At 42.5% G+C, this 15621-nt stretch overlaps 1 protein-coding gene across 5 annotated transcripts in view; it reads left to right on the top strand.

The window, feature by feature from the left end:
- EFCAB6 (EF-hand calcium binding domain 6) overlaps positions 1-15621 on the top strand; it is a 239900-nt gene that overhangs the window by 14902 nt on the left and 209377 nt on the right. For 4 of the 5 annotated variants that reach the window (XM_039236383.1, XM_039236388.1, XM_039236420.1 and 1 more), the window contains exon 4: positions 10349-10494. The exons of the other annotated variant lie outside the window; for it this stretch is intronic. In XM_039236383.1, the coding sequence (XP_039092314.1) occupies positions 10349-10494 (146 nt within the window). The remainder of the gene's footprint in view (positions 1-10348; positions 10495-15621) is intronic. 5 annotated transcript variants of the gene reach the window in all.

Below are 15621 nucleotides of genomic sequence, written 5' to 3'. Positions count from 1 at the left end.
GTCTGGCTCTGTGCTGGCTCTGTGTCTCTCTCTTTGTCTCTCTCTCAGAAATAAATACAAAAAAATAAAAAAAAAATGCAACTGATTTCTGTACATTGATTTTATATCCTGCAACTTTGCTGAATTCATGGATCAGTTCTAGCAGTGTTTTGACGGAGTCTTTTGGGTTTTCCACATGGAGTATCATGCCATCTGCAAAGAGTGAAAGTCTGACTTCCTCCTGGCTGATTTGGATGCCTTTTGTTTCATTGTGTTTTCTCATTGCTAGGAAAGCTAGGACTTCCAACACTATGTTGAAAACCTGTGGTGAGAGTGGACACCTTTGTTGTGTTCCTGACCTCAGGGGGGAAGCTCTCAGTTTTTCCCCATTGAGGCCGATATTAGTGGTGGGTCTTTTGTGTATGCCCTTATGATCTTGAGGTACGATCCTTATATCCCTATTTTCTTGAGGGTTTTTATCAAGAAAGGATGCTGTATTTTGTCAAATGCTTTTTCAGCCTCCATTGAGAGGATCATGTGGTTCTTATCCTTTCTTTTGTTAATATGATGTGTCACATTGATTGATTTGTGGCTATTGAACTAGCTCTGCATCCCAGGAATAAATCACACTTGGTTGTGGTGAGTAATTCTTTTAATGTATTGTTGGATCCAGTTTGCTAGTATCTTGTTGAGAATTTTTACACCCATGTTCATCAGGGAAATTGGTCTGTAGTTCTCTTTTGTCGTGGGGGTCTTTGTCTGGTTTTAGAATCAGGGTAATGCTGGCCTTGTAGAATGAGTTTGGAGGTTTTCCTTCCATTTCTATTTTTTGGAACAGCTTCAAAAGAATAGGTGCTAACTCTTCTTGAAATGTTTGGTAGAATTCCCCTGGAAAGTCATCCGGCCCCGGACTCCTGTTTGTTGGGAGATTTTTGATTACTGATTCAATTTCTTTACTGGTTATGGATCTGTTCAAATTTTCTATTTCTTCCTGTCTCAGTTTTGGTAGTTTATATGTTTCTAGGAATTTGTCCATTTCTTCCAGATTGCCCAATTTGTTGGCATATACTTGCTCATAATATTCTCTTATTATTGTGTGTATTTCTGCAGTGTTGGTTGTGATCTCTCCTCTTTCATTCATGACTTTATTTGGGTCCTTTCCATTTTCTTTTTGATCAATCTGGCTAGTGGTTTATCAATTTTGTTAATTCTTTCAAAGAACCAGTTTCTGGTTTCACTGATCTGTTCTTTTTTTAAATTTCAATATCACTGATTTCTGCTCTAATCTCTATTATTTCCCTTCTTCTGCCAGTTTTGGGCTTTATTTGCTGTTCTTTATCCAGCTCTTTTAGGTATAAGTTTAGTTTGTGTAGCTGAGAACTTTCTTCCTTCTTAGGAAGTCCTGGATTCCTATATACTTCCCTCTTTTTTTTTTTTTTTTTAATGTTTTCTTTATTTCTAGGAGAGAGAGAGACAGCGTGAGCAGGGGAGGGTCAGAGAGAGAGAGAGAGTCACAGACTGAAGCAGGCTCCAGGCTCTGAGCTGGCAGTCAGCACAGAGCCCGACGCGGGGCCCGAACCCACGAACCGCGAGATCATGACCTGAGTGAAAGTCGGACGCTCAACCGACTAAGCCACCGAGGCGCCCCTATATACTTCCCTCTTATGACCACCTTCACTGCATCCCACAGACTTGGGCTGTTGTGCTTTCATTTTCATGTACTTTTTAACTTCCTCTTTAATTTCTTGGTTAAGCCATTCGTTCTTTAGTAGGGTGTTCTTTAATCTTCCAAGTATTCATGGCCTTTCCAAAATTTTTCTTGTGGTTGATTTAGACTTTCAGAGCATTGTGGTCTGCAAGTATGCAAGGTATGATCTTGATCTTTTTGTATTTGTTGAGGGCTAATTTGTGACCCAGTATATGATCTGTTCTGGAGAATGTTCTATGTGCAACTCGAGAAGAATGTGTATTCTGCTGCTCTAGGATGAAATGTTCTGAATATATCTGTTAAGTCCATCTCATCCAGTTGTCATTCAGGGCCATTGTTTCCTTGTTGATTTTCTGCTTAGATGATCTGTCCATTGCTGTAAGCGGGGTGTTGAAGTCCTCTACTATTATGGCATTATTATCAATGAGTTTGTTTATGTTTGTGATTACTTGATTTATATATTTGGGTTCTTTCACATTGGGGGCATAAGTATTTATAATTGTTAGATCTTGTTGGATAGACCCTTTAATTATGATATAATGCCCTTTTTCATCTCTTGTTATGGTCTTTATTTTAAAATTTAGTTTGTCTGATATAAGTATGACTACTCCACCTTTCTTTTGACAACCATTAGCATGATAGATGGTTCTCCATCCCCTTACATTCAATCTGCAGGTGTCTTTAGGTCTAAAATGAGTCTCTTGTAAGCAGCATATAGATTGGTCTTGTTTTCTTATCCATTTTGATACCTTGTGTCTTTTGATTGGACTGTTTAGTCCATTGACGATTAGAGTGAAAGATATAGATTTAGCGCCATTGTGTTACCTGTTGAATTGGTGTTTTTGGTGATGTTCTCTGGTTCTTTCTAGTCTTTGTTGCTTTTGACCTTTTTGGTTTTGTTTTGTCTTTTCTCCACTCAAAGGGTCCTCCTTAAAATTTCTTTCAGGTCTGGTTCGGTGGTCACAAACTCCTTTAGTTTTTGTTTTCCTGGGAAACTCTTTATATCTTTCTATTTTGAATGACAGCCTTGCTGGATAAAGAATTCTTGGTTGCATATTTTCCGATTCAGCCTGCTGAATATATCTGGCCAGTTCTTTCTGGCCTACTAATTTTCTGTGGATAGGTCTGCTGCGAACCTGATCTATCCTCCCTTATAGGTTAAAGACTTTTTTTCCCCCCTTGCTGATTTCGTAATTCTTTCCTTGTCTGTGTATCTTGTGAATTTAGACTATGATATGCCTTGGTGATGGTCAGTTTTTGTTGAATCTAATGGGAGTTCTTTGTTCTTCTTGAATTTTCATGTCTGTTTCCTTTCCCACATTAGGAAAGCCCTCTGCTATAATTTGCTCACATAAACCTTCTATCCTTTTTTCTCTTCATCTTCTGGAACTCTTATGATTTGGATGTTATTCCTTTTTAATAAGTCACTGAGTTCTCTAAGTCTTTTATTGTACTCTTTTGCCTTTGTTTCGCTCCTTTTTTCTGCTTCTTTATTCTCCATGATTTTATCTTCTAAATCACTGATTCACTGCTCTGCTTCATCTATCCTTGCCATTGTGGTATCCATTTGAGATTGCATCTCGGTTATAGAATTTTTTAAAAATAGTTTATTGTGAAGTTGGTTTCCATATAACAGCCAGTGCTCATCCCTACAAGTGCCCTCCTCCATGCCTGTCACCTCCTTCCCTCCCACCTCCCACCCCCATCAGTCCTCAGTTTGTTCTCAACATTCAAGAGTCTCTCGGGTTTGCCTCCCTCCCTCTCCCCCACTATTTCCCCCCCTTCTTTGCATTTTTAATTTCATCCTGACTAGATCTTATTTCTTTGATCTCTGCAGAAAGGGATTCTATGCTTTTTTCAACCCCAGCAAGTATTCTTAGTATTGTGGTTCTCAATTCTAATTCAGACATCTTGCTTATATCTGTGCTGATTAAGCCCCTGGCTGTCATTTCTTCCTCTGCTTTGTTTGAGTGTGAATTCCTCCATTTTGTCATTTTGGAGAAAGAAAAAAATTAAAAATTAAAAACTAAAAGCAAAACAAATCAAATAAAGGAAGCTAGATTCTAGGTGAGTGTGTTTTGGTCTGCTTGGTGAAAGAAGCTTGATAGAATAAAGAAAAAAGGAAAAGAAAAGAAAAAAAGTAAGAAAAAATTTTAAAATTTAAATATTTATATAATAAAATAGAATAGAATGAAATAAAGAAAATTAAATAGAATAAAATAATTTAAAAAATAAATAAAAAATAAAAATAAAAATTTCTCTTTCTGTGTCAGTAGTTTTGGGGCACAGATTTCTTGCTCAGTGCCCTATAAGTGTTTTCACTCTTTCTCTCCAGCTACTTATGGGGCAGTGCTTTTCTTGCACAGTCCTGATGTGTACTGCACTCTCCCCCTTTCCCTTTCTCTCTCCTCTCTTTGCAAAAATAGCTCCCTATCCTCTGCAGCTTTTCTCTCCCCCAGTTCACCTCTCTGCAACATGTACCTGCCGAGTTCTGTGGCTCAAGTTATGCAGATTGTTGTGTTACTCCTCATATCAATTTCCTAGGTGCTCAAAATTGTTTGGTGCTGATCTGTGTGCATTTCAGGGACAAGACAAGCTCAGGGTCTCCATGCTGCACTGCCGTCTTCTAAAACATTTTTTTCCTTCTTAAAATTCTTCATGAGCTTGAGTTTCTGGTCTCTTCACTTCCTTAGTCTTGTCCGGTTATTTCAGAGACACTGAAAATTCCCATCATTCTTGGGGCCCCTTTCTGGACAATACGTGCATGTGACATCCCTGGCTATATTGTACTTGTTTTTCAAAACCTTGCCTTCAGTTAAATCCAACTCTTCACCTCCCTGGGCCTGGGTCTTGAGTTCATGCCCATGGACCTTGGATGGGCTCTTATAACCCCTTGTCCATCATTCTTCATCTCCCACCCTGTCCCCCTTGCCTTCTCTTCTGGAACACTTTTTACTTGTCCTCTTTCCTGAATCCTGGATACCTCTCCCATCCTCACTTGGTGCTGATGGCCCAATTTCCCATCTCACAGAGAAAATAGACATGAGCTGAAAGGAACCCACATATGCTCTCCTCACCATATCTGTTTCTATGGTCTTCTCCTTTGTTACGAGTGAGGAACCGTGTGTGCTCCTAAAAAGGCTGATCCATGAGGTGAGATCCTGCCTCTACTAGTGAACCCATGGGACCTGGCTGCCCCTCCTTTTGGTTCTGCTTCATTATTCTTTGCCTCTCCACTGGATCACTACTGGAAGTCTTCATACCTGCTTCCAATTATCCTGTCTTAAAGATTTCTTCCTTGACCTTCATTCCTCCTCCAGTTACCACACTGTTTCTCTGCTTTATAGCAGAGATCCTTTTCCTTTGAGTTTATGTGTAACTTGCTTGGGCTCCCCCTGTAACTTTTCAGTTACACCAGTATGGTGCCTCTTGGGGTGATCAGTACTGGTTGCATGGCTTGATCCAAAGGGTGATTTTTGGTCCTTATCTTCAATGATAGCATTTGACATGTACCATGATTCCCTCCTTGAAACATGTTCCTCACTCAATTTCCAGGACACTCCAGTCTCCTGGTTTTTCTCCTTTCTCATTGACTCATCTTTTACTAGTTCCTCCTCATCTCCCTGAACTCTGAATGTTGGAATGCCGCAAAGCTCAGCTCTGACATGTTTCCTCTTTTTACACCTGCTTTCTTGGTGGGCTGATTTGACTTTGTGCCTTATACCTATTATAGGCTGACAGTCCCCACACTTGTTATATCTTCAGTCCCAGACTCTTCCCCAGACTCAAGCTCATATATCCAACTTCCTATTCAGTATCTCCCCTGGGAGATTGAACAGGTATCTCCAACTCAACATATGCAAAATGAAACTCTTGATCTTCCCGTCCAAACCTGTCTGGCCTTTAGTCACCTCCACCTCAGTTAACGGTCACTTCGTCCAACCTTTCTCTTGCATGCCAAATGATATATATAAGAAAATACAATTGACCTTGCTTTCAGAACACATTTAGAATCTGACCATTTCTCAACACTTAGGATCCTGTTCCAGGCCACCATCTTTTCTTGCATGCATTATTTCAGTAGACTTATAATTGATCCCCCTGTTTCCTCTCCTGCCTCCGTAAATCTATTCTTGACATATAGTCAGAGGGATCCTTTAAATGCAAAGGCCAGATCATAATCCTGTACATATTTCTCTTCTCCATATATATATATATATATAACAGTCCAGTGGCTTCACATATCACTCATGGAGAGAGCCCAGCCATCACAGGAGCCTGTGTGGTTTTCCTCTGTCTGACATCCTATTGCCTCTTTGTTCTCCCAATGGCATTGTTCCCTTCCTGGTTTCTGTCAGGTCAGTGTCATCAATTCCCCCTCCCCCTCCCCCCCCCATTTATCTTCACAGTACTTACCCACTTGTATCATTCACTTATTTATTGTTTGTCTTCCAGGACTAGAATATAAGGCCCACGATGGCCATGATTTTGCCAGTTTTGTTCATTGACCCCTAGACTTCTAGAAGGAAGCTTGATAAATATATTTTGACCATGTGAACACATACTAAGCCATATTCTTCTGGAAATTTACCTATGCTATGATTCTAGGTTTCAGTTGAATTTAACTAGTTGAAGAGAGGTGTATGTGGGACTCTGCTGTCAGCCTCACATGGCTTCAAGCCCTGGTATTGTCCCTGCCTACAGGCACCTGTGTAAATAAGGCAGGTCTAGACCAATAAGTACCATGCCAGGCAGTCAGGGGCTGCCCAAAGAGAGTAAAACCAGAGCACCAGCCAGTATGCATTTCTTACACATTAAAAAAAAAATTCTGATTCATTTCTTCAACCCTGAAAACTTGAGATTCTTAAAATCTAGGGCTTTAGATGTATTGTTTAGTCTGATTCTTTGTACTTAAATAGTGCCACACACATACATCTATTTTTGATTATTAAATAATTGTGGACTTGCATTTAAATGTGAAGTCTAATAGGGGAAACTTCTTCCTTTCCCTTCCCTTTGAAGGTTTGCCAAGTTAGGAGCCTCAGACAAGTGATGTTATAAAACTTCCTTGTGGCACTAGAGCTGGATGCCTTTTATTTCCTTTTTTAACCTAATTGCTCTGGCTAGGAACTTCAGTATGATGTTGAATAGAAGTGGTAAGAGCAGACATCCTTGCATTGTTCCTGATTTTAGGCTGAAGGCTTTCAAGTTTTGTTCTTTTATCATTCCATACGATGGTAGCTGTTGGTTTCCATGCTCTTTGTTGGGTCAAGGCAGTTCCCTTCTATTCCTAGCTTGTTGAGTGTGTTTATCATGAAAAGTCATAGGATTTTGTGAAATACTTTTTCTCCATCTATCGAGGTGGTCATTATTTTGGGTTGTATTAATGTGGTGTATTACAGTGACTGATTTCTATACGTTCAATCACCCTTGAGTTCTGGGATAATCTCACCTGTTCATGACTTCGAATTCTTTTTTAATGTTGTTGGATTCTCTTTGCAAGTATTTTGTTGAAGATTTTTCCTATATTCCTAAGGAATATCTGTCTTTAGCTTTCTTTTCTTATGCCTTTGTCTGGATTTGGCAATGCTAACCTCATAGAATTGTGTTGGGAAGTATTCCCTCTTATTCTATTTTTTGTTTGTTTGTTTTTGAAGAGTTTGTGAGGGATTGATTGGTTTTAATTATTCTTTAAATGTTTGGTAGAACTTACCAGTGAACCCATTTGGTCCTGGGCTCCCCTCCCCACCCCCCGGAAGCTTTTTATTTCTTATTTAGTTTCTTCACTTGATAAGGATCTATTCAGATTTTCTATTTCTTCTTCAGTCAGTTTCAGTAGCTTGGGTGTTTTTATTTTGTGTAGATTAGCTAATTCATTGGCATACAATTGTTCTAGTATTCCCTTATCCTTTTTGTTTTTATGAAGCCAGTAGTAATGTTCTTTCTTTCATTTCTGATTTTTGTACATTGAGTATTTCTCACTTTTTCTTAGAGAATCTATCCAGAAATATGTCAGTTTTGCTGATCTTTTCAAAGAGGTAACTCTTTATTTTGTTTGTTCTCTCTTTACAATTTTATTTATTTCTGCTCTAATCTTTATTATTTCTTTTATTCTTTTTATTTGGGCTTAGTTTACTCTTATTTTTCTAGTTCTCTTAAGGAAGAAGATTAAGTTATTATTTTGAGGTTTTCTTCTTTTTAAAAATAATACCGGCATTTAAAGCTGTCAATTCCCCTCTAAGCACTACATCCCATAATTTTTGGCGTGTGTACCTTCATTTCCATCCATCCAAAAGTATTTGCTAATTTCACTTATGGTTTTTCTTCCCTTTTGATCCATTGGGGTTATTTAAGAGTGTGTTATTTAATTTTGACACATCTGTGAATTATTCAATTTCTTTCTCTTATGGATTTCTAATTTCATTCCAGTGTGGTCAGAGAACATCCTTTGATTATTTCATTATTTTAAAATTTGTCAAGACTTGTTTTATGTCTTAACGTATGATTTTTTCAGATCAATGTTCCAAATGCACTTGAGTAGAGTGTATATTCTACCATTGTTGAGTGGAATATTCTTTACATGCCTGTTAGGTGTAATTGGTTTATAGTGTTGTTCAAGTCCTCTGTTTACTTGTTAATTTGTACAGTTGTTCTATCCACTATTAAAAGTGGCTGTTGAAGTCTTCAACTATCATTGTTGAAGTGTCTATTTCTCCTTTCAGTTTTATCAATTTTTGCTTCATGTGTATTAGGGCTCTATTATTGGGTGCATATGTTTTTATGTTACTTTAATTTGTGCTTTTTCTAATGCACAAATTAGAACATTTTTCTTCTTTTTTATGTAAATTTAAGTTTCTGACTTGTATAATTCTTTCTTTCTGAAGAATTTAACTTTTTTTTTTTTTTTTTTTTTAAAGCAGGCTTACTGGTAACACATATCCTCAGTTTTTGTTTGCATAAGAAAGTATTTATTTGCCCTTAACTTTTGAAGTATAATTTTGCTGGATACAGAATTCTAGGTTGGTGGGCTTTTTTTTTCTTTCTACACTTTAAATGTTTCATCTCACTGTTTTCTAGCTTGTATGGTTTCTAAAGGTATGTATGTATGGGTCTTTCTCTCTCCCCCCCCCTCTCTTTCTGCATGTCTCATAATTTTTTATTGAAAACTAGACATTTTAAATAATGTGGCAGTTTTTGAAATCATATTCTTTCCACTTTTCAAGTTTTTATTTAGTGACTTTTCCTTTCCTCTCCTGTCCCCCCCCCATCCTCTCCCCTCCCCTCATCTTCTTTCCTCTTCTCTCCTCTCCTCTCCTCTCTTCTCTTTTCTTATAGGCTTCACATCTAGCACAGAGCTCAATGCAGGGCTTGAACTCAAGTCATGAGATCAAGACCTCAGCTAAGATCAAGAGCAATCGACTGAGCCACCCAGGCACCCTTGTTTAATGACTTTTCTGAACTAACTTTGTAAAGTCTGTATTTTTTGTCATGGACAGCCACTGAAGTGTCTGATTGGTTAGTTTAGTGATCAGCTCATGATTGGACAGAGATTTCCTTAAATGCCCGCAAAGAATAGTCTTCCAGTATTTGCTGAGGGGCTCTTTGTGTGTTTGAACATTCCTTCAGTACTCTGCCAGGCAGCTTAGAGCCCTGCCTTAGGCTTCATTTACTGCTTGTGCAGAGCTCCAAGGTCAGCCAGAGGTAAGAGTTTAGGGCCTGCTCAGTTCTTCCCTGAGCAAGCACACAGCCCTGAGCTTGCTCACAGCCCTACACGTGTGAGTGGCTTTCTAAACTCCCAAGAATATGTCGAGCTTCCCTATGGACATTTCATTCCCTAGATTTTCCTTTAAGGTTTTTTGTTAGTCTATTATTTGCTCCATCTGTTATCTGATCCTTCAGGCAGCTAGAAGTTTAGACATTTCCCTCTGATTTTTTTCAACAAAGGCCTTTTGACAATTTCTTATAAAGGGGCGTGAAGGAACTCCAAACCCATTCTGCCCTTTCCAGTGCTGGATTTTCACTGAAATTGCAGGCTGTTGGTTGCAAGGCTACTGCCTACTTGGGAACAGGGGCAGATGGGAGCGGGAGAAGTAGAAATGCCACAAAACCCGGTGTTCATACTAAGATTCTGCCGTAATTAATGAATAAGGGCTCCCTAGATTCCTGCAAACCTTTGGTTAATTTCTAGAGTTCTGCAAAAGTGGGTTCTGACAATTTTTGCCAGTTTTCTTATTACCTTCACGGAGGAGAGGATTTTCAGAGGTTCCTTACTGAACCATTGTTGGTGCTTGTGCCTTCTGCTCTGCCCTGGGGATGGATACACAGTGAGGCACCTCAAGAGAGCACAGGGAATCCGAACTTTCCACCCTTACTGCCCACCAAAGGCATGAGTCAGTGGTAGTCAAGATGCAGATGGATTTTCCTACCCAAGAACTTCCTCATTTCCTCATTTTGGAAAAATTATTGGATCCACTAAAAACAATGAGTCTGAAATCACGATCTTGTGTTCATTTTAAGATGAGTTTTTGAAACATTGGCAAGGTCATCACTAGCATTTTTAGAGTCCCCAGCTGTCCTTTCAGAAAAGGAATAGAGAGGAGGCTGGCCACATTTGTCACGTGCGCTCAAAGATAATGTAATCTCTTTTCTTTTATGTCACAGGGATTTAATGTGCAAAATGGTGGTTATACCGGACGAGCATATTTTGTATCCTCCCACACAAAAGCTCATGAACTTAAGACCTCACTCTTCACCATGTAGAGTGTATTCAAGGAATGGTTTCCAACATATGTTTAGACCTTCTTCAAGTGAGTATTCATGAGGAAATAATACTAATAGTAGATATTACTTAAGTGTGTTTGGTATGTACCAGACTCTGTACAAAAGCTTCGTATATCATTTAACCACATGCAATAGAGCTATGAGGTAGACTCCATTACTGTCCCCATATTCTTTATGGGGAAACTGAGACACAGGTTGATTAAGCCACTTGCCCAGAAGTCATATAGTTTTAAAGTGGCAGGGTCAAGATTTGAACCCAGACAGTGTGATTCCGAAACTAGTGGATACTTAGTCTACCTCCTTACTTACTTTTTCTTAATTAGGGACTCTCTCCTTAATTACTACTCTTTAGTAGCTTTAGGGTTACAGAGAAATGTAGCTGAAGTCCAGAGAGTTCCATACACCCCTTCACGCCTCATCCCTGTTGTTCCCTATTATTGACATCGTGCATTAGTGAGGTGCATTTGCTGCGATTGCTGCACCATTATTGACATGTTGTGATTAACTGAAGTCTGCAGTTTACAGTAGACTTGTTCTTTGTGTTTTGCGTCCTCTGGGTTTTGATAAACATATAATGGCACGTGTCCAGCTTTATGATATCCCACGGAATCATCTCACTGCACTAAAAATCCATGGTGCTCCACCCATTCATCCCTCCCTGCCCCTAATCTGGACGACCACAGGTCATCTTACTGTCTCCATAGTTTTGCCTTTTCAGAGTGTCATGGAGTTGGAATCCTACAGCATGTAGACTTTCGAGATGGGCTTCTTCCCCTTAGCAGTATGCACTTGAAGCTCCTTCCTGTCTTTTGATGTGGTAACAGTCCAGTTTTTAACCCCCGAATAATATGCTTTTACATGGAAGTCCCACGGTTAGCTTATCTGCTCACTACTGAAAGACACCTTGGTTGATCTCACATCTTGGCTATCATGAATAAAGCTACTATAAACATTTGCGTGCAGGGTTTTGTGTGGATTTAAGTTTTAAACTCGTTTGCATCTCTCAGTTTTGAAGCAAGAAAATTTAACATAATAATTTCCCCAAAGTAGATGTCTTTTCATCTCTCCTTCCCTCCCTCCTTTCCCCCTCCCCTTCCTCCTCCCTCCCCTCCTCTCCCTCCCTTCCTTCTTTGCTGAACATTTTCCAAGCCCCAGCATGTGACAAGATCTGTTATAGGTACTGAGATGGGCCCCGCAGAGGGCCTGCCCTTATGGCGCTCACAGTCCAGAGACGGGGGTAAAGAATTTTAGTGGCACAAGGCAAACACGACCAGAACAGAAGTGTGTGTGTGGAAAGCACAGTGAGTGCAAGACCAGAGGTGCCAGGAGGCCTCATACACTGAATTCTGCCTTGAGAGGCGGGGGAAGGCATTCTAGTCAAGTCGGACTGGACGCCGCGCTTCCTCACCGGACGCGACTTGAATCACAGGGTCACAGACATCTATCCAGGAGCCTGGAAATCCACGTCTCTAGATGGCCAAGTGTCTGCCCAACTTTCAGTGTGTCCGTTTCTAAGGAAAAGGGGAGAATAGACCGGGATCGGCTAGCAGCTTCCAACCCTGTTCAGCAGCCCACGTCCAGTGTACTCTGGACACGTCCTAGCTTACCTTTCTGACCCCACAGAGCAGCCTGGATTGATGGGTGTCCCGCTGAGCCTCTTATATTCCGCCACACTGCCCTTTAGAAGTTTGTGCGTGAACGTGCCCACAAGGAATATTCGGAAGAGTTTATCTTGAAGTATCCTAACATCTTCTGCATTTGATAGGCACAAGCAATATCCCATTGTGATTCCACCTGCCTTTCTTGAACAGGGAAGTGAACTTTGATTCTCCGGTTTGTCAGCTTTCTATCTCTCTTTTGTGAGCCACCTGTTGATATCCTTTGCCGGTTCCCCTGCTGTGAGCAGGTCTTAGGGTGATCTGTGGGAGCTCGCTTTGTATGGAAGGTACTAGTCCTTCATCTGCCTTACGTGCCGGTGCCTGTTTCTCCCTTTGGTCACTTGCCTTCCATTTTTTTGATGGTAATTCTCAATGCTGAATTCCTTTTTCTTGTTTAAATTAAAAGTCTCCTAGCACCATGTGCTTCCCCGAAAATGAGGACCATGAAGTGTTTGGCGGCCTCTCTCTCCTGCATGCTGGTGCATGGAGGTGATGTATTTGTATAACTCATATATTAAATAAAAACTGTTTATGGGGGTAAGCCACAGATAGGACACATCTGTTTCCTTTTAAAACAGTTTTTGCTTTAGGTTCAAATGTGAAGAATTGTTCTGCACCTGACTTTATATTCACTAGGCTTTTCTTCTATCATGTGCAGTCTGCGGTTAAGCAGGTCAAGTGGATTTATTTTACTTCTGATCTTCTACTTTTCAAAAAAAAATTTTAACGTTTATTTATTATTGAGAGACAGAGAGAGACAGAGCACAGGTGGGGGAGGGGCAGAGAGAGAGGGAGACAGAGAATCCGAAGCAGGCTCCAGGCTCTGAGCTGTCAGCACAGAGCCCGACATGGGGCTTGAACCCACGAACTGTGAGATCATGACCTGAGCCAAAGTCGGATGCTCAACCGACTGAGCCACCCAGGTGCCCCGATCTTATACTTTTAATTTCTAGCTTTGTCGTGTGCTGTAGACAGTGTCCTTTTCCCCACTGAAATCCCCTGTACATTCTGTGTGTTAACTTTGCCTGTAATCTCTTGAACGCGTTTACCGTTTCTGCTTTACATACCTGATCGTTTCTCCATCCATTCTCTCTGCGGCTCTTCAGGTTTCGCTCTTGATTAGGTCACCTTCTCTCATTTCACTTGTCTCGAAGTTTTAAAAAGATTTAATAGCATACGTTTGCGTAGAGACTGACAGAAGCAGAAGTGACTGTCGAATGCCCCGTCCCTCAGGCTTCAAGTGAGATGGGCTGCGGTCCCAGTTTCACCTCCAGTCCGAGCTGTTGTCTGGACTCGGTTGCGGCTGCCCCTGGTTTCGAGTGTTTCCTTCAACAGCTCTGGAGATCTGAGCGCTTCCCAGTCCAGCCGCCGAGCTGGCACCCTGGGGAGAGCTCTCTGCTTTACAGCCACCCCCTGCCGGTCTGGGGGGGGGGTCGCTGGGGTGGGGGGGTTCTCTTTGTCTTCCAGCCCAGCTCCTAGTGTTCTGCCCCCGAGGAGGCCTCTGTGTGCCCTGCCTGCCTCCACTCTGCAGTGGGCCACTGAGGTGCGCTCAGCCTTAGGGACTCGCCTCTGCTCTCCCGCTCTGTCCTCGGCCTTTGGTGAGTGGCTGCCCTGTGCCTGTGCCCCGCAGTGGTGTGCCGCTTCCACCCCCGCGGGGGGCCCAGGAGGCTGGGCATGGGCTTGCTCTGTGACTGAGGCCCCCGCCCGCCAGCCCATCACCCCTGTTCCCGCGCAGTCACTGAATGGTTGGTTCGTTTTTCCTCGCCCCCGTGGAGAATGAATGTGCTCTGCTTCCCTGGGGGTCCCTGGCCCGTCCCGTCTGAGGAGTGGCCTCCCCTTTCTGGAATTGAGGTTCTTGGTGTCCTTCAGTTCTCTGGTGGGCTTAAAAATGAGCATCCCACTTGTTCTCTTCGTTAGGGTGAGAGTGACAATCTTGCGACTGTCATATGTTCTAGACAGATACAGAAAACTTTGCCAAACTGCCCTCCAGAAAGATGATATCAGCGAGTTTGGTTCCTGCTTTCTTTTCAGACCTTGGGAGGCGTGTTAGGCACGTGAAACAAAGTTTTCCTTTTAATGTCCACTAGTTTCAAACCAATGTTTTTGATGACTTTTAAATTAGAATTGTTGATTGCCAAAATGGTGCTTCTTGGAAAGAAACTAAAAATGACATGAAAAGTCCAAAAACAGATTTCAAGGTGGAGACATCATTTCATGGGAGAGGCCCCTCCATGACCTGGGGCTGGAGGAGGAGTTCGGGGCCGGATGGACAGAGGGTGAAACAGGGCTCACGAGCCCACGAGGATCCATGCAGCCCCTCCCTATGGGTCGGCTGCTTCGGAGAGTCCGGTGACAGAAGTGGAGGGGAGGGCATGGCAGGGCCCCTGGAAATCTATGACATTTAGGTCTCTTCTCTCTCGGGACTCCTACTCAGTCCTCTTCCCTGCATCTGCTCCCCTCGAGGTGAGCCTCTGACTCCCTTCCCTGCATCCCTACACATCATGCATAACCAGGGGGATAGCCCCATTCTGACTTCCCTCCTGAGCTCCGCATCAGATCTCCCGGTGCCCCCCGACCTTGCTGCTTGGGTTCATCGGATGGGGACCTCAGCCGTGAGCCAGCCAACCAGACCCCTTCGCTCCGGTGCTCTCCATCGTGGTGAATAGCACCACCATTCCTGTGGTTCCTCAGGCCCAGCCCCCGTCATTCTTGGTTTCTTCACACCCTGTCCTGCTGGGCCAATCAATCAGCAAAACCCTGTCCACTCTCTTTCTTTCTTTCTTTTAAATTTTTTAAAAATTTGTTTCTGAGAGAGAGAGAGAGAGAGAGACAGACAGCATGAGCAGGGAGAGGCTCCCTTAAAAGTCATGTTTCTCAGGGTCCCTTCTTCTCTTCGGGTTTGGTGTGCTTCCCATGTGGCTTCCACATGGCCAGTTCTCCCACTTCTGATCTCTAAATGTGTGTGTTCAGCTTCCAAGTGGCCACCCCCACTCAGAGGTCCCAGACTGGATTCATTAGTTTTCCTATAAACCTTTTTCTCATCTGTCCCAGTATTTATTGCCGTATACAAACTGCTGCGAACATAGAAGCTCGGAATTGCAATAACCATTTGTTTTGCCCACAGATCTGCAATTTGAGCAGATCCCGGGGACAGCTTGTCTCTGCTCCAGGCGGTGCGGTTGGGGAGGCAGCGGGTACCTGAGGCTGGAATGATCCCAAGGCCGGCTCCCCCCCGTTGGCTGGAGCCTCAGCTGGGGTGCTGGCCAGAACACCAGCCGTGGCTTCCCTGTGTGACTTCTAGACCTCCTCCCAGCCTGGCTTGTGGCCTGAGCATCTTCCAAGGACTAGCCAGAAGCTACAACGCTGTTGTGACCTCATCTTGGAAATCACATAGGGTCCCTCCGCCCTTGTCAAAGGCCCACTCAGATTGAAGGGGGAGGAGCATGTGTCCCACATTTCGATGGGAGGAGCGTGAGCGGGGCCTTGTAAGGAAAG

The sequence above is a fragment of the Hyaena hyaena genome, unplaced genomic scaffold (genome assembly GCF_003009895.1).
Source record: "Hyaena hyaena isolate Hyena2069 unplaced genomic scaffold, ASM300989v1 scaffold_4, whole genome shotgun sequence".
Taxonomy (NCBI): Eukaryota; Metazoa; Chordata; class Mammalia; order Carnivora; family Hyaenidae; genus Hyaena; species Hyaena hyaena.
This window is presented reverse-complemented; position numbering and strand designations above follow the sequence as displayed.